Genomic DNA, 27171 nt, shown 5'->3' on the forward strand with positions numbered 1-27171 from the left:
ACATTGTTAGCGCAGTGTTCATCCATGTGCACTTTCGCGTATGCTTCGTCCGGTAATTGTGCGACGGGCAAGAATGAGAATCTGGTGCAGCTGAGGAAGGAACTGGTCGACATGCACTCGCGGGGCTCTAGTCAGTAGTGTCACAGCTGGAACCAATACATCTTGCTGTTCAGAAACGACCAAGAGGCAATATGTCAATCGATGATGTGAAGCACCGTCGACTGCAACCGGACATCCAGCCCAAAGGTCACTCTGGTCACTCGAGCTGCTTGACCCGCATATGGCCTCACATGACACATCGTTGCACCAACATCACTAAACGCACCGTCGACAGCCGGTTATGGGGCACTCGAGTACGACTCCAGACATCCATTTCTTGACGTCTCCAATGCCTGAGCCTTCCCCCCTCACGGGAATCGCGTCTATTTGCCAACGCGGCCGTCACATCGCATGTTCTTCATCGACGAAATGTGTTTTGACCCAGACCTTGACACTCTGGGCGAATCACGGCTCTGTGCTGCAAAACACCTCGCGACACGGAACGCGTCTGTCGAGCCCGGGAGTGGAGATACTCAAACATGCGCCGCGAATCAAATACGTCTCGATGCACACACTTAACAGACACGCTGCGTGAGTAGGATCTTCCCTCCGGGATCCCACTGGTGGATTTGTCTACACTGCCTTCACGACAACAAAACGACACTCGACTTCACATCAGTCCTGCCCACCGACATTTGAGAGGCATCGCGCCTCTCCTCCTGTGGCTGGCTAACGTAAGCAGTGACCCTAGAGCAGGGTAATGAACAACAACGCACCGGCACACTCCTGGACTGCCTGGCAACGCCGTACCTGTTCTACCTGACACATACTTTCTGTAACTGCACAGCGTTAGCCGGTACCCGACCCTATAAAACGAAGTGACTGATCCGATCACCGACGCTCGTGGAACACACCTCTCGTCCTCGCTGACACTACTGGACGCACAACTAGCAACCAACATGACTTCAGGGAGTTTGCATCATCGAGTGCCCTGCAGGTGTTTATCAATGACACATTGCACCATGCGAACGTAACATCACCTGCCGTTGCCTCCTGCACTTCCCCAGATCACCATGGGTATCGGGGCATCGCCGACACAAATGCAACCCTGCACGGAGTGAACCATCCACAGCCACACCAAATACAAGAACGTCGAATCCTTCCCATCCTCACCGCACCGCCACCTTTCACGCTCTACAATGTTCAGTGCCGCGTTCTGACCAGCACGAAGAGCAGCAGAAGGAGAACAGCAGTCATTAGTCAAACACTCCGCCACGGTCTCTCTTGACAGAGTCACCATAGCAACAGGTACTTCGCCGCCTATTCAGCGCGGCTCTACCGCCTTCGGCGCCACAAATCGAAACTCGATCAGAGAGCGCGTCTGCTGAAGCGATATACGCAGATAATGCGTGTCACGGGTTGTAACTTGCCAACATTATCACTCACGGAAGAGGAGGCCCACGCAATTCAACACATGGAGCCTCCACTCGGCAGCACATCGTCACCCGACTGGTTCCACCTGCGAGATTATGGTCCTACTCTCTTTTGCTGTAGAACCACAGCCAGCCAGCCATCCATAGACACTCACACGATTGACCAATCCGATTCCACCCGCTCGCCGACAACACAGGTCATCCACGATGTACGTGGGCTGATCCTCGCAAGGCGACACACTTGCCATGGAAGCGGCGACGTCCAAAACAGTGCCGTCGACAACCGACCAAGGGGCACTGCACCGTGATACCGTAGACACCCGTGTTGTCTCTGCGGCGCTCGAAGTTGCCACCATGCATGTCAGAGTATTGGCGGCATATGTACCAGCGTTAATGGGATCATTCGAATATCATCCTCGCGTACACCCCGCTGCCACTCACTCAGCACCGCTCCCTTCATGTTCCGCACCTCACCTCCCGATGCACGACGGATCCCGTCGAAAGCAGGCAAGTCGCATTTAGATCACCAAGCACCGCTGCTTGAAATGCCCCCGTGGCATCCGACCACAGCCCCAAACAATCCGAACGCACAATCGACGGGATACCCATACGGACAAGCTTGGAAGCGGTTCGCGATAGTTCGCTTATTACCAAATGGATGTCGATATTCAAAGCATCGAGCCAAAGAAGGTGATAAGCCGGAGCAGCTACACGCAAGCGCAAACAGTTGTCCACAAGCATTGGTGTGTGGTGCGCAGGTCAATATCTCGTAGGCGTGAATGTAGGGAAAATATCTTTTCTTCAGAATTGAGCCACGAGTATCCCACACTCCTTCACTTAAATTGAAGAGTCAAGCAGGTAAAAACCCAACAATGATTGATTATTTCCCTGTTCATCTAAATTGATACTCGGTTGCAACTGAAAGAGTTAACTCGCAACAAAGTCATGTAATGCCCCAGCCCCGCCCCTTTTCCCCTACAAAAGTAGTCGCTCGCCAACAACTGCGCGGAAGGCGCACAGTGGACGGAAGCGTTTGTTGCCCAGGGGCAACCCGCAAGGTTATCTGTCAATTGTTGTTTCGTTCTTCATCACCTTATAGTCTTGCTGTCATAGTCGAGGTGGAAAGTCCTCAGTCGAAATGTGACGTGGGCGTTACGCACACAACGGTATTCTCTCATGTACCTTGGAGCGTCCTAGTCGCGTTGCACACTTCTATACAGATGTTACACCAACATTTTCGCACTCGTACACAATATGATCTTGAAATGGATCAGTACTGCCACAACAAAGCAGAACTCATTAACTACTCACCGCTGATCCAATTGGCCTATGGGTTGCAAAAGTCAACCTGCCAGTACCTTGACTTCCTGGCGGGGCCGACCGCAGACAGTGACCCCTGTGCAACAAGCAAACATGCTCCGAGTGTGTCGCCACCGCTTGCTGGAGTCTCAAAACGGCTCCTTTCTTCTTAATTTTTCCACTGCAAGCTCTGCGTCAAAATAAGCCTCATCACATGTGACAATGCTGTGAACAATAGCTACAAGTACCAAAGATCTCCGGGACACCAGACGAGCCCGTTAGAACGCTGCTCCAGTATTGTCTCTCTCAATACGAGCCTCGAATGGACCTTCCGTTTGCACGTCGATTGTCCGCAAAATCCAAAAAGCGCCCTTTCGATGCGTCCAGTGCCCTCTAATTATTTGTCAATGAAGCATCCATGCACTACATTCTGTAGCCTTTAGAGCCTCGACGCGAAACACACAGACGACGAGCATGTTAACAGCGCGGTGGGCACCGCCTGCGGCGTTGAACGTCAGATTGCGAAAGTGGTGCATACACACCGGTACCCAAATTCATTTGCAGGTGTCTCGAAAAAAATTAGTGAGACAAACACACATGGCGAATGGACAGCTAACTACCTCTAATCGCCAAGATGCCTACAGTATTATATGACCGATGCAAACGGCCTTCGCGACTGCCCAGTTTAAGCTCTCTCTGGTGTCTGTGGATGGTGGGCGACCGGGCCGAGAAAAAGTTCTCTGGGCAAGAGCAACTCTATGTTGCCTTGTTAGCGATCGCTGTTAATACTCATCACAGTTGACTCAACTACAATCACAATAAATCCTGACACGATGAAATCACCTTTCGCGCTCCTTGTCTAACATGAATGCGTGCGCATCCACTTGACATCCAACGCTCTGATGTTCATACTGGCATGAAGAGCAAATTTCCTCTCGGTGAAAGTTGACAATCGTGCCTCTCCACTTATTCACGTTTGAGTATGAGTCTTTCTTTTTGTGCCTGTAAAATAGTCTTAAACACAACGTTCATGGCCTCTGCGTTCTTTGGAGGTACACACAGGCCCGGCTTTGTCGTCCAATGTTTGACATTTCGGGTATGCCTTGTTGTTGAGTTCTTTTGAATCGTTTTGCCCCTAGGCACTCCAAACGTGCTGTCGTAAACCTCCATGTACTGGACACCTCTTGATGTGGTCAGCTTCCGATTGGATTCGACGTCAACATAACGTGAAGTAATTGCCGTCAGGCTGAGTCCTCCATGATGTGCAATTTTGCAGGCATTTTATCCTTCTCGTAACCCGCTGGTACTGAGGCAAAGAGATTGGCACACAAACATAGCACTTAACCGTAACTGCCCTGACAGACCAAGCTTGATGCCGACTCACCGATAACACACGCTTCCCGAGCCGAGATACTAAAGTCGAAATCAGCAAAGCACCACCCGTAACACTACGTAGATGCACGGACGGCTACAAAGCCTAAAGTACTATAAAACAGTTTTGCAACGCCGGAGGCTGATTTATGAGCTTGTGGAGTTCTCCCAGCCAATGTCAATCAAATATCGAGTGTAAGATAACTTTACAAGCAGAGAACAAACTACGCTTGGATTGGTGCAACGCCAATGCGGTCGTACGCTTCGTGGCAGGCGGACACACCGCCTGAAGAAGAAGAAAGAGCATAGCATATGCCAGAAAGTAGACTCACGAACCAAATCCTTCGCTTACCGCAGGTGCACTGTGCTTGCGTCTGGAGTTGTGTATCGCCAGTTCGTGTGTAAAAAGATGTGGTGTTCAAAGAGGATTGCCGAGCAAATGCCGTGCCTCTTGTCCTCCCGTGGGAAGCGGGAAGCCCAGTTCTCTTCACAAAATCTTCAACGGCCGACACCGGCGTCCAAAGAAGTTATGCATCTTGCTCCTTCTTGGCTTATAAAAAAGGCTTCTTTTCAGGGCGTGCACGAGGGCATTCGTTCCTTGCATGTGTCACGCTGTCTAACACTAGCGTGTTCCACGTTCGAATGGGAACCACAGGTCTTCACCTGCTCGAGCACACCCCGCTTTACTCACCACAAGTAAGAGTAGCAACTTTCTCCGCTCTTGAAAGTTCATGCCTGCAAAAGGTGACGGTGAAATTCAAACCTCCTCAACTCAAAAAGGCTACCTTTGTGTTGCAGCCTGCGGTATGGTACCACCCTGCTGACTTGCCGCCGAGCCGGGATACTGTACGACGCAGTGTAACGCGATAGATGCTACGTCAGGGGAAGGAAATGTAACTCCACGACAACCCTGGAGGTCTTCTACGACAGAGACACCATATTCAACTGGACCAGGAAACCGGGGCGGCAACAGAGGCGGTACACAGTGGCGGGTACTTCTTACCTGAGCAGAGCAGTCTGGAGAACCACAATCAGAGCCGTCGTTGGCAAGTCGACTTCTAAAATTTTGTGAGTTCTTCTACCACTTTCGGGGAACAGTCAATGTTCAAATGATTTGCCCCTGCTCTAGTAACCGTCTCTGTGTCGTTTACGATATGGTGTTTTGAGGTTATTCTTTTCCTCAGTTGTGGCATCAGTAGTCCAACAGTATCATCTCGTTTCTCCAAAGTCAACCATCTCCTGGACTGCGAACATGTGACCCGCGTGCCCAACTAGGTTCTTGCGAGTAAAAACATCTCGATTAGTTGGCGAAAGCTGTGCAGCAACGGCAATGCACGAGTCGGGTGACATACGATTCGCATAAACTGTTTGTTAATCAGTGGGCAGAATCCGGCGTGCATTCAGTCGGAGAAACCCCTAGTGCACGACCGAAAACCTGAAGCGACTGCTAATCCCGGCAGATGAATTAAACATGAGGTGCAAGATGGAGGTCAGGCTGTAGATGCGTTGTCTATTGCCACATTGCCGATTCATCAAAGAAGACAAACACACCCGAGTCTCCAAAAACAGGAACATTTCCCATTGTCGCGGCGACGGAAAGGAAAATATGGGCCCTCTAAGGGCCGTAGAGAATCTTTCTTTGTCACAAGTAAACGAAACCATTTCGTGGACCAGTGCGGTAACGGAGTGTTGTTCGAGATAGAAGCGTTGTTAGAGAGGGAGAACGGCAGATGCAAAGAACGTACTCTTTCCCTTGAATATAGACGTCACGGATCCGAGCCGCCACCTTCGTTCAATGGGATCTACATGGTGATATTCACAAAGTGGACGTTAGTATCTCGTTGGCACATGGAGCCTATAGGGAAAGAAGACGAAGCATCAGCTGCAGATAAGCTCGAGACCCAGTACGCAGACAATATGATGCGGCAGGCTCTGAGAAAAAGCTCTCGGAACTCATGCCTGCACTACAGCTCTGAGAATCAGCTTGTTACTACAGCAAGAAGCAGTGCCCCTCCGGACACTGCAAGTAGGCGCAAGTGCTAAAAGAATCTAGCTAAAACACTCACTTGATATCACGATGCGCATTTACTCAACTTCTGTGAGCGTAAGCGGACCAGGGTGGTCACCCAATGGGGTGATGTGCTTGCGTCCATGTTTTTTGGATGAAACGTAACGACGCACTCACACGGGATAAGATGCATCTGCTGGATATGTTGGCCAAGCACCGACCGCGGTGATTGGCGGATTTACTTCGATATTACGCCTAAACATAAATCAATGCAAAGCCACACAAATGAACCCTAAAATACGCTAAGTCATAATTACAGCGGAAAAGGCATCCGTAAACATACGTCTCGAAACCCTACAATACGGTACGCTAAGCTTGAGAAAGCGCGCCATTTACTGATCAGGTAAGGTAGCAGGGCATCCTCCGGCGTCACCAATCTGTATGCTCATGAAGGCTGGACATCTCTCATTCTTTTATCGCTGATATTCTCGGTGCCTTCACTGCCTCACATGCATACTCAAATCTGTGATTAATTTCCCTGTCAATGCGTTCGGTGACTGGCGTATGTGTCATGATATCTTGAACTGGAGCGCTGCATCGGTGGGTATTCAGGTAAAGGCACAGGTACAGGAAGGATACAGCCGAAGTAGGGGACTGCAGTGAAATCCCCCTGGAAACCCATGATGAAGGGAACCATCGCCTACGGCGACAGCATTGTAAACAGAATACTATATCCAGGGAAGTCCTTTATCGGAACATTTGACTTCGAAAAACGCAGGCCACGACGCTGAACCACAACTGTCGAGTGCGGAAACTGTTCCCTCGAAACACGGTTCAGAGCTGGTTCAGAACAGTCAGAAGTCATGCGGCGGAATACATCCTGGACTTCCCATACCTCAACCACAGTCTTCAAACAAATATCAGGAATCATCAACGCAGCAGCCGATCTCGAACACCGCATACAAGTTAGGCAGCGTAGAAAATGGGCAAAAATAACACTGTTAAGGATGCTGGTCTGCCGCATGCTACGTTAATCACAGTATTAAATATTTCAACAAAGGATCGGCACCTCATCGCTGTCGCGCGACACGGTGGATAGAACAACTGGTGCTTGCACGTACAACCCTCTGAAAGCTGCCCATACGAGGAGACAGGCGGCAACGCCCGCCTCGAACAATCATATTCCAGTTTCCCACCGTCACCATCACAAATTGTCAAGCATATTACAGAGGAAATAAAGCTAAGGATCACAAATCCTACTATATGGGTCACACCAAACCGTGTACGCAGAAGTGCCCCTGTGTGCCGCAAGACCTCGGAGGTAATGCAGCGAGGAAAGGCATAATTCCGACTTTGCAGCGAGTTCTCTTCGCATTGTCCACCAGTTGAATCATCTGTTCTCCTAAACGGGTGGACAGAACTCAGACACCTCCGTCGCGTCGTGACATATCTTACCCTCCCTCGAACAATCCAGGACGCTCATCGTACTCATAGCGTTACCGCAGCCCCTCTTTAGCGCTGGTGTGATTGCCCACGTTCTTGGGGACAACTGTCTTGCCAGCTCTCCCCCCGCTATATTTCTGGATCGAAAGGATTCCGCAATTCTGCAATCTGCACCATGCCCTCTTTGTATTTCTGAGTAAGGATCCCATGCTGAAAGACTTCATTACAGCTCGTCGAATCCATCGAGTGTCCCATGACCTCGTCATGTGGAGAGGTCGTGCTTGAAGAGTGTCCGTTCGCGACACCGTTTAAACCCCTTGCTCCCTCTTGCTGAGCAACAGGAGACTCGCTCGGGCCCCATTCATTGCCATGGCGAATACTTGAACCCATATGTGTTGGCGAGTTCGGAGCAGTGGGCATTATAGGACCAAATCCGTTACTAGGAGAAACAGGCCGCATCTCAGACTGTATTGGATCAGGTGAGATCGACGGGTTCCCCCCAAGCTGAAACATCACCGGCTGCCCACTACCACTTCTACCCAAGGGATGTACGCCAGTATCCTTCGGTTGAACGACTCCGAGATATCCTTCTGCCTTAAGCATCTCCGGTGTCGTCACACGCAGGAAGGTCACGGCGATCAGCACACTCTGCAGATAGCGCATATAAGAAAAAAGCCGTGTTCTTTCCCTGACGGCAAGGTCAGGGGGAGAAACGCACTCAAGCCCGACCAAAGACTCACTAATGCAGAAGCAGCTTCTCTGTAACGCCCAGGAATTACCGTTCTATTTCATTCCTTAAGAGTGGAAAACCATCACGTGCAACGCAGCAGCCTTTCTAAACATCGCCACGCTTTCCCTTGTAACAAAACAGGCACGACATAGCTTCTCGTGACGAGGAGCACACGAGGAAACGCCGGGATATCTATGACCACACAAAATTTATTTGAGAAGCCTCCACGTCATGAAATGCATTCATATTTCATGGACACGCGTTCGGCCACCAAAAATCGACTGCAAATGCCCGTACGGGCCGACACACACGTGGACAGCCACTGTTTTGGTAGAAACGGCCGAAGTCGAGACGGCCCTTTACGCCGCTCGCCCTTCGAACTGACCCTGTGGACAAGCGTAGCTGCATCCAGGTACTTGGTGTTCATTGCGTTGTTTGTCTCGAACCTAGAAACACACACAGAAAAGTGGTAGAATGCCGTAACGAATTTGCGACTGCCAGCGGTACGTATCCCGGTCGACTATAGCCGATATTCTGGGAGATCTTGTGTTGCTCGAGTTTTCTGCGGCTTACTGCGCTTGCATCTCTTTTATTTTGAACTGATTCGTCATGGCGTTAAGCTTCTCCTCGGCCTGACGTAGCGAAGGGAGCCAACAAGAGCAAACGAGGCATGTAGAAGACGCCAAAATAGCAGCTGCTCTGCTTCGTCACTGCCCCTTCCCTCAGCGTATCTACCCTCTAGCCACCATGTCGGATGGCACAGCTTGGGCTGCCCTGCGCTAAACCCCTGTGTTCCACACCTGCGTGAAACGTTATCGCGGGACTCAATTGGAAAAACAAACGCCATCAGACCGGGGGCTTGCATTTTCCCTTAACTCAAAAATTCCAATGTGAATTTGTAAGAAATGCTACCAAAATCAGCTCGATGTCGCGGCGCATACCTTTAGAATGTCTTGCTGTGTCTTCGCATCCGGCCGTTCCGAATTTCTAGTTTTCAATCGGTTTAATTTCTGCAGAGGAACAGGAAAGTATTTTTAGGTGGTGAATCTTAGTCAGCCACGGCTTGCTCAGTTTCCTCCGCTTTCTGTGGGCTCGTGGGAAAACACGGGCTCGTCGGTTGCGTGTCGATGATCTACTGGCGTGGTACAGCAACTCTAGCCATACGGCAAAATAGAAAAAGAAGTTGAAACAAAGTAAGACATGCCAACAAACTGTGCATACTGAAATGCATCAGATGATGTTGTTTGCATGCATTGTTATTTAGGATCAACATATGAATGGAGTGAGACAGCTCCCTTGCAATATCGTGCATGCAGCCATATCAAGAGACCATACCGTGGCCCGCTCTACCTGGTACATATTGTTCAGGGCGGCACCTGTTCCGTCCCAGTCAGATCCCCGATGTGCCCCTTCTCAAGTTCTGTCGGCCAGACACTGCCTTAGTGTATGCAGACGAGTGGAAATAGTGCACAAGCAGGGGACCACTGAGAGAAGAAACTCTTTTCGCTCTGTGACTTTTTGCCCCATTTAAAAAGAACAAGACCATATAGCGCATTCCTCTTATTCCATCTGACAGGGCGCCGCACAATCCTATGTGCGTCAGCAACCCAATCTATCTACAAAACACACACGAGCCCAGCGGTTGAAAGTCATTTCCCGAACCTACCTCCCTCTTGGCGACCCCGACAGCATACGCACCCAGCAATGCACACGTCAAAGGTATGCTTGTTCTCTCTGGTAAATTCTAACTGATAAACACTTCAGCCTTTGTCCACGGAGAAACGACTCCCCCAAAAAGCCGAACGAAGGCGTCTAAGGCATCGGATATCGGGGAACACCTCTCTCCGCCAATCACCACTAGTAGTAGCCCACACGCACCTTGTTGTGCGCCGTAACTTTCCGAGAAAGCTGGTCTCGATCCTCTACCAATTTCTGCACCGGAAAGCGTGACACGGGTCGTTGAAGAAGAGCAGACCAGAAACAGAAAGTCAAACGTCAGGGGAAAAAACTTAAATCGAAAAAGCACCCTGGAGCTCTTCGAGAAACAAACGATCCGACAGTCGTGAGTGATGTAACACAAATTAGCGCCAAAGGAGCATCCAACAAAGGCTAAAAATGAATTCTGAACCATTTTGGGAGACATACAGTGGCCGGACTCGACAGATGAATGTGATGCAAGGACTCGAAGCGACCACCTCCAGGGTACGTCTCCAGAAGCATTTGTGGGTGGATGGTCAGCTATATATTGTCACCGTTATGAATCGATTGCAGGTGTTTGCAACAAGACGGTAGCACGACGTATCTTGTTGAGTGTTGACCGGTATTGCGCAACATCACTCGTAGGTTCCCAAGAGTATGAGAAGCCCGAATCCCTCACTTGACAACAAGCCGTGCAGCTGAAATACTCTTCCAAAATGAATGTTTAGTTGATTTTGTTTGGTACATGCAGAAGGGACACAATCCGATAAGAAGCATCAGAACTCCCTCCGACGATTCTTGTTTGCAGTCCTGGTACGAGCATGCAGAAGTTGCACAGAACACACAGCCACAGCGCCACCTGCCATTACCTCAATGCTTTTTGCTTTCTTCAAGAGTTCCTTGGCAGTTTGCCCGACAGCCACGATTTGAGGGCGCTGAAAAAAACACAGCATTCAACGCCGACAGCGCGAAGCAGACTGTATCGGAGCAAGAAGGGCAAATGCTGAGAATCACAAACGCAGAGTCCGGCCTGCTTGTACGAACGAAGATGATGTTTTCAATGCACAGGTGTTAACTGTAGAAAACGATGGGGCATCTCAGAACGAACGAAGGTGAAAGAAAGCAGCTGCAGTATGAAATGTGTCATCTTTCCCCGCCAGTTACCCGCTCTTCCAACTAAGGCTTTCGGTCACTGCATAGAGGGAGAATTCACAGCCCAAAAGGAGTACTAAAGGTGAACCACGACTCTGCCGAGTACATGCGTGTACGCATGCACATCACCGCAGACGTAGCACTTCTCCTTCTTCATACACCAAATTCGTTCCATGCACAACTACGTAAGCCAGAGAACTTCGCGAGTATACTCATCCATCACTGTACACCTGTGCAGCAGACGCTGTGCAACGCCAGGCAATGTGTGCCTTCCTACGCAACCAGTTGAATTCTTTGCGGGGAAGCGTTGCCCTCAGTTCTTACCAGATCCGCCCGTGCCTTCTCGAAGATTTTCTGAACAGACACAATGGAAGGGGAAGCAACAGGCCACAGCCGCTCAGTGAGGAGTCTTTAAGACACTGGAACTTGCAGTCAGATGAAATCAGAAGAGTGCGCGGACTATCCGCCAACCGTAGTTCCAACAGCGCGCCATATGAAAAGCGACGAAGGGAGTGAGGAGAACTCTCCGCTTCCCCCCACTGCTTCTAAGCCGCAAGATAAATGAGGCAGTCGACTAAGAACTGCCCGAGTCGCGGAGCCAACAACGGCTCTCTGCGGGAGAAGACAGCAGATTGCTGCGGCTGACCCTTTCAAAGGTGCAAACAAATCACTTTTCAGCCTCAAGAGCACACTCGAATTCTTACCAGATGCTGCATGATGGCGACAGCATTGTCCCGGTACGGAGTCCCTGCGCTGAAGAATGAATCAGTAGCTCGGCTAATGCCGCGATGAGTTTTCTCCCATTCTGCAGCGAGACCGGGACACAGAGCGACACTCAGAGTCGCCGCTCATGGTTCAGGACAAAGAAAGGAAAGACTGTACCCCATCGAGCCAACGACACTGGGGGGGAACAGAGATGGGCTGGTGCCGCGCACCCAGGGAAGGAATTCCTCGCAAGCATGCCTCACAGAACGGGGGAAAAGACAGGCTACTCCGTGCTTCGTCCTCTCGGGAGGACATCGAAGTGCGTCACCCTGTGTGTCAGCATGCCCCGGATAGTCGTTTTTCTCTAGCGCGCGCTGCTCACCTGCAAACAACTTGTCCAGCTTCTTCAGGTACTCCTGAACGCGCTTAATAAGCTTTGCTTGCTCGCGAAGCTGTGCCCCGATGCTTCCCTTCTTCTTCGAGCCTCCCTGACCCATGGTGAAGACGCTGAAGGTACCGGAGCGACGGATTCTTGGTGCGCTTTGCCGTTCCGACGTGGCTCATCATCCGAGACTCCCTCCCCTCCCGAAGTTCTCGTCAACTGGTCGCGCACCGCGTTCTCAGCGTGACAGTGACGAACCACTGAAGGGAGTGGTTTCTGAGGAGCAGTTTTTGTAGAGAGACCAGGGCACCCACGCAAGAAAGGAGCCGTGGCGATCAAAGCTGAAACACCCGCTGCAATGTGTCAAGGGCGAAGTGTTCTTTCTTCGTTGATGAGCGCTGCTCGAGCGATCTGTTAGGCCGGCGCTCTCCCGCTGTATGAGAGTTAATTGACGGCCCTAGACCTGTACGAGATGTCGCTGTACGTTGTAGACCGGGGATGAGGTGTTGCTTCTCCACAGAGACTCCCGCACCTAAAGTCTCGTTTCATCTTTCAGCTGTCGACCAACCGACCAGGCCTAAGCAGCGCAAAGACGGTGCCCGTGTCCCAGACTGCAGAGAGATTCAACGGAGAGTCCTCGCATAGGGTGAATCCATACGAAAATGCAACTCCTGCTGCTCAGCCACAAACTCGGCGGAGCCGCCGCCCTCACAAAGCTTCACGGTCTTCAGCAGACGTGCAAGCGCAACCCGGCACTTTTCTGCCAATGTTGCGGATCCACGGTTGAAAGCAGTGAGGATGAACCTCTTGTGACGCGTCCGCGGTCGGCAAAACAGTGGAGGGTCTCAGATGAAAGACAGGAGGTAACCTCTACCGTGCGCGGGAGCAAAGAGACAAAAGCAATGCACCGGCAGACCAAACGACTCTGTTATGTGCAGAGGACTGAGACAGATGGGCCGAAGAGATCGGAAACGCTTCAGTTCGTAAGCATCGTTGAGGAAGAGACTGGATAGAGTCTGCTGCGGCAGGAGCGAGGTCTCACTTTTTACTGAGACTCACTGGCTTATCTGCACGCCTTGTCGCATTAAGTCAACCTCGAAGCACCGTGGAACTATTCTCTGCCACGATAGGGAGTGGACCGGAACGGATTTTTCAGCTAAAATGATCCAGAGAGTGTCTCGTAGAACTTCGGACGGGAACAACTCGTTAAGTTCCTTACGACTGTCCAGTTCGCCAAGTCTGACTGAGAATCAAACAGACACGGATCTCTAAAATTCTGATCTCCCTGCCATTCAACTGATAGAGTTGCGGATGAAATGGTAGAAAAATCTTGAACTGAGTAAGTGCAAAGGCCTCCCTGGCGACGTGGAGCGATGGAGCAAAATATGAGAAAGATTCCGGATCACGGCCTTGGTTACCCTACTGTGTCGCACACAAAGACACGGGAGATTCTTGAAATAGCACACCAAGCAAGTGCAGAAATGTGTGCAAAATATCTGCATTTAGATGCAGTGCTTCTTCGTTCTGTTCGGTAGTTACCTAGATAGGATAGAGTCAGTCCACCACGTCGTCCCGTTCGTCTTTTCCTCGTGGCAAACAAGCTGTTACTGCGAAAAGTTGTACATAGCACCCGAGAGAGGAGCAGTGTCTTGTCAAGGCAGAGCGGAGTCCTGCAGATCACGCAATAAGTCAGACTTATTTTGTCCATGCATACGGGGAGAATGATGTTTTCGCTGCGAAAAGGCAAGCTGACACGCAGTACGCGTGGATGCAGACGTGTAGGAAAAGACGGACTGCCGCACACACAGGTGGGTTCCTACACGACAATCTCGTTTGCACTGTTCCTTTCTGTTTGATCCAAGCGAGTAGTATCTCCAAATGATCCCATTTACTCTGCCTTCTCTGCTCATCTGTCGTTTTCTGGGCTCCACAAGTGGGGACGCCAGCCGGAACGCGACAGATTCCTTTCGAGGGTTCTGCATTCAGTGGATGCGACTGAGGACATGTGCATGCGCCGGAAGACATCGCTAAACCGTTCGGTTTTCCGTCGTTGCGGTCTCTTCTCGAACACGTCAGCCATAAGGAGGCTTCTTTATGCCTCCATAGAAAGCAAAAGTTGGTCGGTCGGGACGCTCAGCGCTTTGCTTTGAAGCTCGCAGCCAACTGGAGTCACTTGTCTCGTGAGTGGGTTTGTGCCACCCTGTCGGAACTCAGTTGGCCTGCAAATCATTCGTTTCCCTGCATACGCGGGAATTATCCGGTTCACACTCTGCACACATTTTCAGATGCCCGTTTCCGCGTGTTGTTTCCTGCCTCCCACATCGTCCCTTTTCCAGACTCGGAAGGCGAGACGGGGTGAAGTGTTCTCTTTGAAGCTGTGCATAGTTTCCGTGGAGAACAATCTCCTGCCGCTCTTATTTCGCTGCCACTCCGTTGCCAAAATTTACTTTATGGAAGCCTGGCACTGCCTTGAAGCGGTCCCGTTCGCGTGCTCAGTAGGTTTTGCCTTAAGCCGAAGAAGGCTTCTCGTGATCTTTTCCGCGGCAAATTATTGTGACCTTTCCCTCCTCATCCTGCCCAGTCTGATTGGTGTCCGGTCCTGGTCCCCCATTCTCTCTTTTCCATTGCTCCCCTCGCATTTTGTACCCTGGATCTGGAAATTTTGCTCTCTGACGGCGACCCACGACGATTTCTTCTCGAGTATACACAAGTCACTTCCCTTTGACACCGCAGGTCTCCGTTTTCCTGCTCGGCTTGATACCGTCTAAATTTTCTAGGTGTGGTCGTTTTCTCGCGTCCACTCAGAAGCTTCGTCTTTTTTTATCTCCTCCATCCGCGCTGTCTGTGGACTTTGCGTTCCTTGGTCGAGGAGTTGCCAAAACGTATGTTTGTTGTCACATAGCCTTAGAGGCGATAAAGCGGAAGCGACCTCTGACGCACCTACAGCCTCAGACGCTAAGGGTCAAGGAAGTTTCAACCGTGCTTCTCCTGTTCTGTTTCAGGTCGAACGTTTCTGCATGATGTGCCTTCATGATGGAGTCACCTGTCGTGCCTTCCCCCGTGGCCTCCTCTCCAGCTGTTCGAGCTTCTTCGGTGTCTTGCTCTTCGTCCTACGCATCTCCAGATTCTCCATCGCCTGCTCCTCTCGCTTCTGACGTCCTGGTTGTCGGGACTGGCCTGTCGGCTTGTCTCTGCGCTGCGGCTCTCGCCCGGCGAGGGGCGCGGGTTGTTCAAGTCGAAGAGTCCGCGAACTACGGTGGCGCCTACCAGAGTTTGCGTCTGCACGAGTTGATAGACTGGGCGTCTGCGGGAGAGGCGGAGCGTACCAATGAAGACAGCATGGAAGGTCCCGGCGTCGAGCTGCAGACGCCTGAACAGCCGCTCCTGGTCTTGGAGGAAAACACGGAAGAGAACGCGGTGTGTTTGTCGTGCCGCGTCGCTGCAGAGCGTCTGAAGGAGGATCCGCCTAGACCAAAAGGGGAGTTAAACGTAGGCGCATGCAGAACGGCGCCTCAGCGGGAGTGCCTGACGACGAACTACATTGACAAAAGAGCCACGGAACCTTTCTTGTCTCCGGCGCAGTTCCAGCCCCGCGGAGCTCCCGGCGGGGGCTTTGGAAACTTTTTCTCTCGCCAGATTTCCTTTTTTCCGTTCGCAAAAGACTTAAAGCTTTCACCAGGTGCACGGGCGCCGTGCCTCGCATCTGGCTCAGACATTCGAGGCGTGCGGACGCCGCCGGCGCCGCCTCGGTCGTCCAGCGGACACGGCGCGAATGTGGGTGACCGAGCAATCCCAGGAAGTACAGAGGCCGACGGAGACCGCGATGCGTGGAGACGGCGAATCCGGAACGAATTGCTCAAACCGTCGACGAGCAACGGCTTCAACGTCGACTTGCTACCTCGAATCCTATACAGCAGCAGTCCGGTCGTTAACATTCTCGTCGAGAGCGGAGCCGCTCGGTACCTCGAGTTCCGCCCTCTCGAAGCCCCTGTGTACGTCGCTGACCTCGAGCTCGACAAAGAGAACTTTGCACAGGAAACACAAGACGGGGAGCGCACGGACGCCACGCGGGGCGGTGACGGGGACGCCGCGGCAGGCGGGAGGACCGAAAAGAGGACCAGACCCTCCTGCACAGAGCATCGAAGTTTTTCAGTGGAACCGCGTGAGGTCACGGGCCGTCAGGATGGCTCTGAATGCCACGAAGTGAAACGAAGAAAGACAGGAACATCCGGCCTGGACGGCACTAGCAGGTTGTCTAGTCAGAAGAGCTCGAGCACGAAGCAAGTGTGTGCACCTCTGTCGGGTCGAGCAGGTACTCAGCAAGGAGAACACGACCGGCCTCCCCACTTGACCCTTGAGGCTGTTCCCTTGAGTCGCGGTTCCATTTTCGGGAGTTCTCTCCTAACTCTTCGCGAGAAGCGTACGCTGATGAAATTCGTATCTAGGGTCGCCACCCAGTTCCTCAGTCCACAGTTTTTGTCTGCCGCCCACTGCTGGGGAAGGAAGGAAAGTGCAGCCAAGAAAAACGACCGTGAAGCTGCGAGCCTCTCGGGAAGCCATAGCAAAGACATAGCGAGAGGAGTTCCAGCAGGTAGTGGCCTGCAGATCGAGGCAGGAGGCAGTGAAGGCGAACAAAATCGAAACTTCGAGGATGAAGGTTCTCCGTTGCATTGGGAAGCGTTTCTCCGCCAGCATGATTTAACAGACCGCCTTCAGCGCTATGTCACGTTTGGCGTCTGCTTGTCTGAATGTCCTTTCTTGGGAACCCCCGCAGCGGAAAAAAGTCCTTCAGTAGTATCGTCGTCGACTCAGTCTGTGTCCGCTCTGTCCGGTGGAAAACCATATATGACTGGCTCCTCCTTGCCCCACATTGGAGAAGTGAACTCGCTCGGAAACAGTTTGGTGTGGACCGCCAGCGAGGGCGAAAGGCGCCTCGAACTGTTCGTGCAGAGCGTCGGCGCGTACAGTCGGCAAACTGCATCCGACGGTGCTTGGCTGTATCCTCTGTTTGGAACGTCGGACCTTCCCCAGGCCTTTGCTCGAGTTGCCTCGCTCAGCGAGGCGATCTGTATGCTGCGTGCAGGTATTCAAGAAATCAAACTTCTCCTCCGCACAGATGACTCGGTGACAGAGGCGAGAGCTACCCAGCCTTCCGAGGCATCTCCGCGAGGGCTAGGGAACACAGAACTGACAGCTCGCGAAGAAGGGGGGACAGAAAAACAGAGGAACCAACGAAAGAGATCTCTCTCGCAGAATGTGGCTGCTTTCGGTTACGACTTTTGTGAGGTAGCGAGGGAAAAGGGGAAGGTGCTAGAGGTGAAACTAACCAATGGAGAGACGGTGAGAACGCGCCTAATCTTGTTCGAGTCCGAGAGTCTTCCTCCACTTGACACTCCGGTCTGGAACTCAAGTTACTTGAGGAAAAACGAAGCAGGGAGGGGAAATACTTCGTCTAGCTCCGACGATGTCTGCTCGAGTGATCAAAAGGGCTCCCCTTCATGTCTAAGCCAGACACTCTTCGGAACGAACCCACAAGAAGAGGGGGCGGATACGGAAAAGTGTGTATCCACAGGAGGTGTCAGGGACCTGCACCGCGAGGCACACGACACGAGAGAACGATCGGGAGAAACTGGTGGCGTGGATGAACATCGTCACCCCTGTGCCAACGAGAAGCCAAGGTTGGAGGGGACAGACAGTCTCTACTTGTTCTCCTGCCATCTCATTGCCGTCTGCCGCAAACCGGTCCTAAACGGAAAGGGCTTCCGCATGTGCGTCTGCACAGTTAGAGCAAGCAGCAGCAACTCAGAAGATGGGCATGAAGTTCAGGAGATATCCAAGGTTAGAGAACACTCAGAAGCGGACGACTCGCAAAACGTGCGCAGTGAAACCGATGCGAAAACTGTCAACTTTCAGCGTTCCCCCTTTTCGACCGCTCGGTGGCCTGTTCACATTCTCCAGACCGACGCGTCATGCGCCACAGCACCCCGAGACTACACGGTCCTGCACCTCGTCCATCTTGGCTGTCGGTCGCTGGGGCCCTGTGAGTGTTGTCCAACCATTGTGGGCTCGAGCGAGCGCCCTTCTAGACACGAGAAAGTCACCCGAAGTGAACAAAAAGAGGCCAAAGATGTCACGGCAGGAGGCCAGAGCCCAGGGGGCCCGCGTGTGGCGACCCTGTGCCGAGAGAAAGAGAAGACAAGCCGAGACGAGTCTGAGGGACGCATGACGAGAACGCAAGAAAACATCTCGTGTAAAATCCTCAGAGAGGTGCTGCGTTCTCTGCTTGCGAGGGCGCAAGATGGGAACCCGGAAGACGACTGCTTGCTGTCTTGCTCCTTTGTTTTCTGTCCTGCCTTGGAGCGCCCTTGCGAGGATGCGTTTGCCAACCGATCAAGCAAGCGCTTCGAAGGCTTCCTAAGGGGCTTCAGAGAGGGCCCTCTTATCCCCGCAGACACTCTTGAGCGACTTAAAAAGATGGGCTCATGCCACAGAGAGAAAGGGGAAAAAGACAAGGCTCTAGGTTCCGAGGCATTACCGGAGCAGAGTGATCCGGCTGTAGCATGTGCCGAGACAGAGCCCGTTACAGAGGAAACAGATGGCGGGTCTGACGAAGAGAAGGTTCGCGAAAAAGCAAGCAACCACAATGGGGTGAATGGAGTGTCGGCGCTGAACAGCTCTCCCATAGAGCGGGCCAAACACTCTGGAGTCAACGAAGAAGACCCTGCGGGGGGACAATCTTCTGGAACGCTCTCTGCCGTGAGTCTAGCTCTGCGGAATGAAGATGGCAGGAAAGAGACTTCTGCTTCTCAGGTGGTTACAGGGGACGCAAAAGCAGAGAACGACGAAGCGACACAACTGAGCACCACAGAAATGCTCGTCGAAGCGAGCGGCGTAAAGGGCTGCGGGTTCGTGCTTTTGCCCTCTGCCCCTGTTACTCCCTTCTTCTCTTTGTTGTCCGAACCTCTCGTGTGTCGCGACATCCTTTCGTCTCTCCTTTCCTGTAAGGACACGCTCAACGTGGACGAAATGGTGCCCAAGCACATCATGCAGGGACTGGAGGAAGTGGAAGAGTTTCAAAGGGTGATAAATGCTCCATATGAACAGCTCGATAAACTCGGGATATCAGTCACTCCCGAAGCCGAAGACGAGCTTCCGGTGAACTAGGTTTCAAGCAGGAGGCGACGGCGGTCCTGACAAGCACCACCTTGCTGTGTTGGGAACCGCCAAACCCGAGGAGGCGAACCCTGGCAAAGTGCCACGCTCGACTGGCCCTCCGTAGTGTCCTGTATGTTTGACGATGTTTGTATATGATTAGCTTTTTGTGTTTAGAGCGTCAGCAGTGTCGCAACACATGTGTGAGAGTTCAAAGTGTAAAATTACCTGTCGGAATGCAAAAGGTAATGTAAGCAAATGAAGATGAAAGCAGCGCTTGACTGCATGTATTTACGCCGAAATCTACTCAGTGTGTGAGCTCAGGATCCACAATCGGGTGGTAGCTCTGAGTTCGATAGTAGCCAGCGGCGTTGTAATGTGTTGACAGAAATGGCAGAGGCTCGTGAGATAAGACTGGAGAGACCCGGCTGGCAGTTATATTAACGTTCGTGTGTCCGTGTGTTGCGGCTATCCGGCCTCCCCGTCTCCACCTGGCGGTGATGTATTCGCATCAGACTGCTGACCGGTTTCGAGAGGCTTAACTTCGTCTCTAATCGGTTTCAGTTCCCATAACTGACGGTACTAGGGTTTCCTACCACTGGATCGCTTCCCCTCGTGGCAGCGGATTAATTTTTCTTAATAGTCGGTGTATAGTGCTACAGTTCGTAGAAGTGTGTTTGAGAGACGCCACCTGCTGCGGAACCAGTCTGCATTGAAACTGTGTCGCGTTGCGGTCTTGTACATCAGCGAGTAACTGGATATACGAGGGCACAAGTCACACGGGTAGTTCGGAAGAACATGTCCGGAGAGGTTGCGACCTGTGTGCTTCGGATGAATGCCCCAATCAACCCGCTGGCGTTTCCTTTGTTTGGCATAACCAAGTATGAAAATCAACACTATCTGGCAGCAAGCAAGATTAGATGGACTAGGTTCACCATTGCCGCTGCCGCATTAAATAATGTCCACGAAGAGGCAACAGTTGAGGCGAAAGCGGGGCACTCGGCTTCCGAGGTAATGGCCCAATTTCCGGAGGAACCTATCTTGTGTTCGGCTCCATGAAGTCCCTTGAACTCTTATTGGCACTAGCTGCAATAGCCGACACAGTGGCCAGTGCTGCGAGCGAAAAGCCCAGAACCAGATAAGGTTCCAAATCCTTTCAGTTGCTACGAGCCATGAAGACCTTCTGAGTCAGTGAATCGAGAGAGAGCTTGTGTGCTGAAGACAATCAAGTATTGCTACTCTAAAGTGAGCTGCTTCGTGGCCCGGTGGTCCGTGCGAACCACAGCACAGTGCGTTGTGGCCGAAGAGGTTTCTCCGTTTTTAGTTGACATGGGAAAGTGCCACGTCCTGCAACTTCCAATCTGTTCCTGGTCTCCTACACTAAGCATTACCACATAGAAACAAAATAGAGCACGAAATCTTAAACGCATTTCCACGCAAGCCGCAGGCATGGTCTGCTCGCTTCTCTTCTGCCTGCGCTACTTGACTAAGAAGACAGAAGATAGCGTAACCATTCCTGAAGAATCTTGATTTGCTGCAGAATTAGAATTAAGTTACTTTCACATGTTCAGGTGTTTTTCTCCTGGAAAGTTCCTTTTTTTTCCTACACACCGGACATTTTCTGGGTCACTTGACCGGCTCTCCCGGTCTGGTCGCCTGTCTGTTTGTGTGATCATGCATCGTGCCAAGAAAACGGATGTCTCTCGTGCGTCTTTTTGGGTAGAGGGTCGCCTACGAATGTGAGAAGCGTGTGTGGACGTGGTGGCGTCCACAAATTATCGCTGAACAGGAACCCTATCTTTTTTAATGGTTAAAACGGTAGTGTACCAAGCGCGATGACAAAGGCCGCCGTCCTTTTCGGCTGGTGCACGAATCAATCATCATAAATCGTATCCAAGGGTGACAGGGTGACAGCGCAACTCCGGAATGCGGCAATCAGCGAGTTGGCAGCCGCAAATTTTTTTTGCCTTGCTTCCTCGGCAACGTACCTGCTGCCGAATGCACGTTTTCCTGGCATGTGTACAACTTTTTCTTCCACTTCAAAAGCCTTGAGGCCTCCTAAAGGACCACTGTACATATGCCGATCACGAGAAACGTAGGCAGACTCATACTGGATCAGAGGTACTGATAGGATGAGACAGTAATGATTCGTGTATAAAGGGCGCTGTCGAGCTGCGTGAAAGATAGCCGTAGGAGGAGAGGGGCAGATGTCGTTTTGGTGTCTGCAGTTCTTCCAAGGTTTGATTCACTTGTGCACGTGTTCCAAGTATTTCAAACAGAGGGGCGATCGGTAGTCTCATGTCATACAGCGCCCGTTTCACTATTGGATTTTTTTCTATTTGTGCTACCATAATACTCTTCTGCCTTCTTTCTGGTTCAGTACTGAGCCAGAACGTGACAAGTCTAGTCGCAGCGATATCGGCTCAAATTTCAGACGTGCGAAGACCGTTGCGAAGGCACATCCCCATCATCTTCGTGATGAGTATTGACATATCTGCCACAGTCTCCACGGATACTGCATTTGATATCGACCGTGATGAGTTTAAAGCGGCATCAACTGCCAAAGTTCTTCTGACGCCGGTGTGGTCTCAGATTTCCTGCTCTGAAGGAATGGAAGCCGCGACACTCCCTCCGGAAGTCTCCATGACGGAGACCGCCGCCAGCAACACTGATCTGGAAAAGGTAAGAGAACGTGAGGCTATTTGTAGGGTTGGAACAATCTTTGGTGGCAGAGCAGGCTAGACGAACCTGCGTGTCTTTCTGCAGTAACACGCTTTCGGTTTTCAACGCTAAAAGCATAACGGACGACCTCAGGTTCATGCATTTCAATGTTACTTGAGGGTGAATCGGCACAACAAGAAGAGATTGGGACAATATGCAAGGCAAATGTGGCCGTTGTCCCGTGACATAATTTCATTCTACGAGTGTGGAACACGGAAGAATAGCTTGTGCTCGTGCGTCGGTCGGTCATGCAGTGCCAAAGGCTAGTGTAAGGTTTTGACAGATCTTCGCTGTTCTCGAGTCAATAACCCAGGCAGGGAGCTCTCGTCAGCCCTAGTAATTTGCGCGTACTTTTGGCTGGAGCAGCTGCTCCTGGTAAGAAGGTGATCTAGTGTCGGTGGTTGCTGCTGCAGTCACTACACGGCTGTCTCGAAAGAATACGCCAGATATCTGGTATCTCTCCCATCCCCCTTTCTGTTTGTGACTACACTCGCGCAGGAAATCTGCGAGGAGGAAAAGAAGGGAGCCATTGTTGCTCCCTATGGGCCTCTTTCCCTGTTGGAGTACACCAACTCTTTCCAACTCGGTAGGCGCAGCTCTCGTGAACTGAATCAGAAGGCAGGCAGCACGACAGGGGTTGTGGCACGTATCGTCTCACGAGCAGGGACTTTGCCACCTTCTTGTTCTCAGTACACTGGAGAGAGATGTTCAACGCCGCTTCATAAAACTCTCTCCGCTTCCATTACGTATGTGATCATTTTTGGTGTTTGCCTTTGCCAATCTCAGGCGATATCGCAGACGTCTGGTTCGACTCGATCACCCGAGAGGCCACAGCCTTCCGCGGCAGCTGGCAGGTCCTTCTTAATCGGTCAGATCCTGTGGATGAGCTTATGAAGGCACTGGGGATAAGCATGCTGAAGCGTCGAGTGATGGCTTCATACAGCAGCATCACAGACATGGAACTTATCAAGGACGACGCGAAGTCGCCTGTGATAAAGATTACTACCCATCTTCCTCTTAACAACCTGAAGCAGTCTGTTGTGGCGTTTGACAATACCTGGGCTGAGCAGAAGGTGCGCGACAAGCAAACGTGAAGGAAGATACGTTTGCCAATGAGTTTCATTCAAGTGAGGGATCTGCAGCACATGCACGTTATGTGTCTCTCCGCGTACCTAGTAGGTTTGTGTGTGTTGAGGTTTTCGCGTGTAATCTCGGCAGGAATGACCAGTGGATGGTCGTGCGTCGACGGGGATTTCTCATTTGGTATCTGGATGACTCTTTCAGGACTCAGACACCGGCACCTGGCGCACGTGGAGCGTGTGGATCAACGGGAGAGCCATCCAACGGAGAGAGGGGCCTCTTGGCACCATGTTTGACGTCAGGGCAATTTTTCCCTCTGATCCTCTTTCTACGGAGTCGAAAATTGAAAGTCAGGGAGTTTCTGGACCTCTCATGCTCTTTAAGGTAACCAGCTACACCACAGAAGAATTCCAGATATCACACCATTGATTGAATGTTCTGCATTGCCGTTATGTAAGTGAAGGTTCACACAAGAGTGGCATTATATCTAGTGTTTCTTGCTGCGTCTTGCTACCTGTGTCTTTTCTCTATCCCATTATGAAGAGGTTTTGACGAAGAAGGCAATTCATTTGACATCTTTATATGAAAGAGGAGTAACGCAGAAAACGATGAAACGGTGGACGATACAGAGAGACATAGTGCTCACTTTCATATGTGAAAGCGTAGCTTTGAGAAACGCTAAGAGATCTATCATTGTGGTTCTGTGCGCACTTTCGAGCGTGCAAGAATAGCTTTGAAAAATGCCGTGAGATGTGTCATTGTGTTTCTGCTTCATCAATTAGCCAGTATTTGTTCTGTCATTCGTCTTCATGACGATGGAGAAACACCCTTACGTAGTGAAGAAGTGTCCGCAACTGTAGACTCTTTGCCGTTTCCACTGGAGCCTTCCTTTAGGAAAAAAGAGCTTCTGTGTAGTGATCCAGCAAATTGGTTCACTCGATGCCGACATATCCCTCCCTGAGCATTGTTCCTCTGAACTGTCGGGTATCGGTTCTTCTGTTTCCGTGTCCTTACTCCTCAGTGGACGTTTATCCCCACAGGCAAGCCGCCAATCACTTCCATGCGATGGATGAAGAAGTTGTAGGGCAATATGTGCTGTGGAGCGCCTGGTTACGGCATTATTTTTAGACATACGGCCGCGACGCTTCATCAGTCAAAAGAGAAACCAACTCGAATACAAACAATTTTGACTTGAAGACTTCAGACAAAGAATGATTGTGGAACGTGTCGAATGGCCACTCGACTTACATCCTACACCATTGCGTACGATGGTATGCTGTTTGCCTCTCATTGTATGCTCGCAAGAACCGCTTAAGGGTAACTGATGCCTCGGATAAAAAGTGGCAATTTTAGGTTGACTGAGCGTTTGTCCCTAGTGGATTTGATGAATAAAGAGACTATCTAATGAATGTGCTTCGGCACCGTAGTCGCCCTTTGATTTGGAACAAAGTAACCGTTTTGTGATGAGAAGAAAGTCCAAAGTGTGTATTTCACGGTCGACCTGCGCCGAGGCCGCGGGTAGGTGAGGTGAGCTGAGTCGTGTCCTTACCTGCCCGCGGAGCGTTATCTTATGTTCGCAACCTCTTACCTGATGGGAGACCCGCTATTCTCACCACACAAATCATTAGGAATATACTGCGAAGAACAAGATGAGCTTATATGGGAACCCCAAAAGCAAAAACTCAAAAAACAACGCATCGCCGTTGCTCCATTTTGTACAGACCTATGCTGATTTCGCTTTCCGGAGGAAAAAACTGGAGAAAGCCTTCACCGAAACCACTATAACCCCCAGTGTCGTCTTCCTCTGACTGTCGCGGGATGTTGCAGTCCCCCAAGTTGTCCCCAGGCGTTGCCGCTTGAACTGACCGAATATGTCACCGTGTTTTTGCTCGCCTCCCGCTATCGAGGTGTAGATACACACAGCGTAAATCTCGCGTATGACGGCAACCGTATAACGTCAGCCAGGTTTGTCCTGGTATAGTGCTGCCAACTTCAGAGCGGCCTTCCCAGGTCTGATTGCTTAACGCCTCTCGTCGGTCTAAGGACGATCATCTCAGCATAGCAGATCAGAAATTCTTTTTTCGCTTCACATGGACAAGAAGCATATTCTGGAATGCGTTGTAAACGGTGATGGTTCAGTCGATGACTGATAAGCTTGGAATTGATCCGCTTGTGGTTAGGCTGAACGGACGAGGGCGTTTCATCGATGCACATGTACATATTAAACCTGTAGAGTACTTCAAAACAAAGATGCCGAATATTTTCGTTATTGTGCAATGGCTCCAGTTATGGCAACCAGGCAGTGGATATTCCGTTTCAGTTATCTTCTGGGCGTAGTATGCAGAAGATTGCTACCAGCATTATTAACAGCGAGACAAAACTGTTTGTTAGATGCTAGTTCAACCGTTCGTGACGTATTGGAAGTGGCAGTCTCTATGACACGATTATTTACATGCTATTATTTCTAATACCTACTTTGATTCAAGAAAGAACATCCGAATACGGTTGCCGCTGTTGTAGTAAGTTTCTTGAAAAACATCGTGTCTGGGAAATCAGGTATATAGGCTGTATGTGTGTGGACGTTTCAGGGGCTGTACTCAATAATGCCATCACAGTGACTAATAATGGGTACGGCGGTGTAGCGTCGACCTCATTGCATCAAATGCATGTTTATCCACTTCCGTTGTAGCAGGGCATGCAAAATGTGTCTTGATGCCAGGAATGATCCCGTACTATGAAGAATGAAGCAACTCAAACGACCAGCCGTCCCAAGGCAGTGCTACTATTTATCAATGTCCGCATCGTAAGCAGACTCCTCCACACTAGCGCAGACTGTCGGTGTCTTCGGCTTACAGAAGTCACTCGCAGGTGACGATAAATATGTAAGGTAGCCACAACAAGAGTTCATCTCTGAAGCTATATGGGAAGGGAAGTATGCAAGAGTGTGTCTCCCGGCGTGGAGATGCAGTTTTTGTAAATGAGTCGGTGTTCAAAAATGTCCCAATTCAACTGACAGCTGTCCCATCATGCGTACCGTCCCTTGTCAGGTTGTGCAACCAATGAACTACTGCGGAATAGCCTGCATTCCCCTCAACAACTCAAGGCTCTGTGCAGGAAACGTTAGTAGCTCTAGACTGCACAGCAAATCTGCCATTATCTGCAAAAGAAAAGTTTAGTCCAGCGGCTGCAGTTTCCAGTAAAACTGAAATACAGTCGTTGTGTTCCTAGCAGGTTAAACGGTCATTCGTTATGCTAGGTTCCGAGCACAAATCTTAGAAACATCGACTTCCTTCTCAAGTTGAGAAGTTTGAACAATAAGCCCTGCGTACGCAGTAAGATGCCCGTTTTCGGTTGAGTCCCATGGTTTTTTCCCATGTATTCCAGCGGTTGTCGTGGCTCTCTTATCAGCTCACTAAATTGTTCTGGACGTGGCAGGGTTTTGAAACGAAAAGGCATTCGAAAAGTAAACGTGATTCGTGTGAGACTTCGAGCAAGCGAGTTGTCATTGTGCTTCGTAGACTTGCCGTGAGACAACCACAGTCAAGTTTCTCTGTTCGCTATGGCCGTCCGCTTTCTTGTATCACCCCCAGCCAGGGAAATATTTTCAACTTAAACAGCCATAATGGCTATTTTTATGAAATCCGTTTGCTGCCTAGCGACACCCTGCTCAAAAAAGCGGTTTTCCTGCAGAACAAGCGACTGTCTCAAAGTACCGCATCGTACATACGAACCGCCGACTAAGCATGGTGGAAGTCTCCCTGTCTGGACTATCGCAGTCCGGTTGGCAGCGTGTCTGGATGGATATGATGGTAAAAACGAATCTGACAGGTTTAGCATAAACAAGCCTTCTTGGCGCGCAGAAACTTGGCCTTCACGGAAGGACAAGTGTGCAACAGCAGTCGTAAAGCTCCCTCCAGTATGGGGATCTGCCTTTGTAGACTGTCGCACTGGGGTATAC

At 50.9% G+C, this 27171-nt stretch overlaps 3 protein-coding genes across 3 annotated transcripts; 2 read left to right on the forward strand and 1 right to left on the reverse strand.

The window, feature by feature from the left end:
- Positions 1–6884: 6884 nt before the first annotated feature.
- On the reverse strand, positions 6885–13759 carry TGME49_320760 (hypothetical protein). The gene is made up of 9 exons (XM_018783010.1): positions 12261–13759; positions 11878–11978; positions 11498–11527; positions 10891–10956; positions 10202–10255; positions 9265–9333; positions 8897–8955; positions 8709–8769; positions 6885–8241 (listed from the first exon to the last, which is right to left on the reverse strand). The coding sequence occupies exons 1-9, from the start codon at positions 12373–12375 to the stop codon at positions 7723–7725; spliced, it is 1074 nt and encodes a 357-aa protein (XP_018638083.1). The 5' UTR covers positions 12376–13759; the 3' UTR covers positions 6885–7722.
- A 163-nt stretch (positions 13760–13922) lies between these two features.
- On the forward strand, positions 13923–19891 carry TGME49_320750 (hypothetical protein). Its single transcript, XM_002369890.2, has one exon. It carries the CDS (start codon positions 15291–15293, stop codon positions 19422–19424), a length of 4134 nt encoding a protein of 1377 aa, XP_002369931.2. The 5' UTR covers positions 13923–15290; the 3' UTR covers positions 19425–19891.
- A 149-nt stretch (positions 19892–20040) lies between these two features.
- Positions 20041–26764, forward strand: TGME49_320740 (hypothetical protein). Its single transcript, XM_018783009.1, has 8 exons — positions 20041–22094; positions 22632–22719; positions 22920–23206; positions 23418–23597; positions 24235–25732; positions 25802–25841; positions 25903–26016; positions 26622–26764. Exons 1-5 carry the CDS (start codon positions 21711–21713, stop codon positions 24295–24297), a joined length of 1002 nt encoding a protein of 333 aa, XP_018638082.1. The 5' UTR covers positions 20041–21710; the 3' UTR covers positions 24298–25732; positions 25802–25841; positions 25903–26016; positions 26622–26764.
- Positions 26765–27171: the final 407 nt, after the last annotated feature.

This window comes from Toxoplasma gondii, chromosome IV (assembly GCF_000006565.2).
Source record: "Toxoplasma gondii ME49 chromosome IV, whole genome shotgun sequence".
Taxonomy (NCBI): domain Eukaryota; phylum Apicomplexa; class Conoidasida; order Eucoccidiorida; family Sarcocystidae; genus Toxoplasma; species Toxoplasma gondii.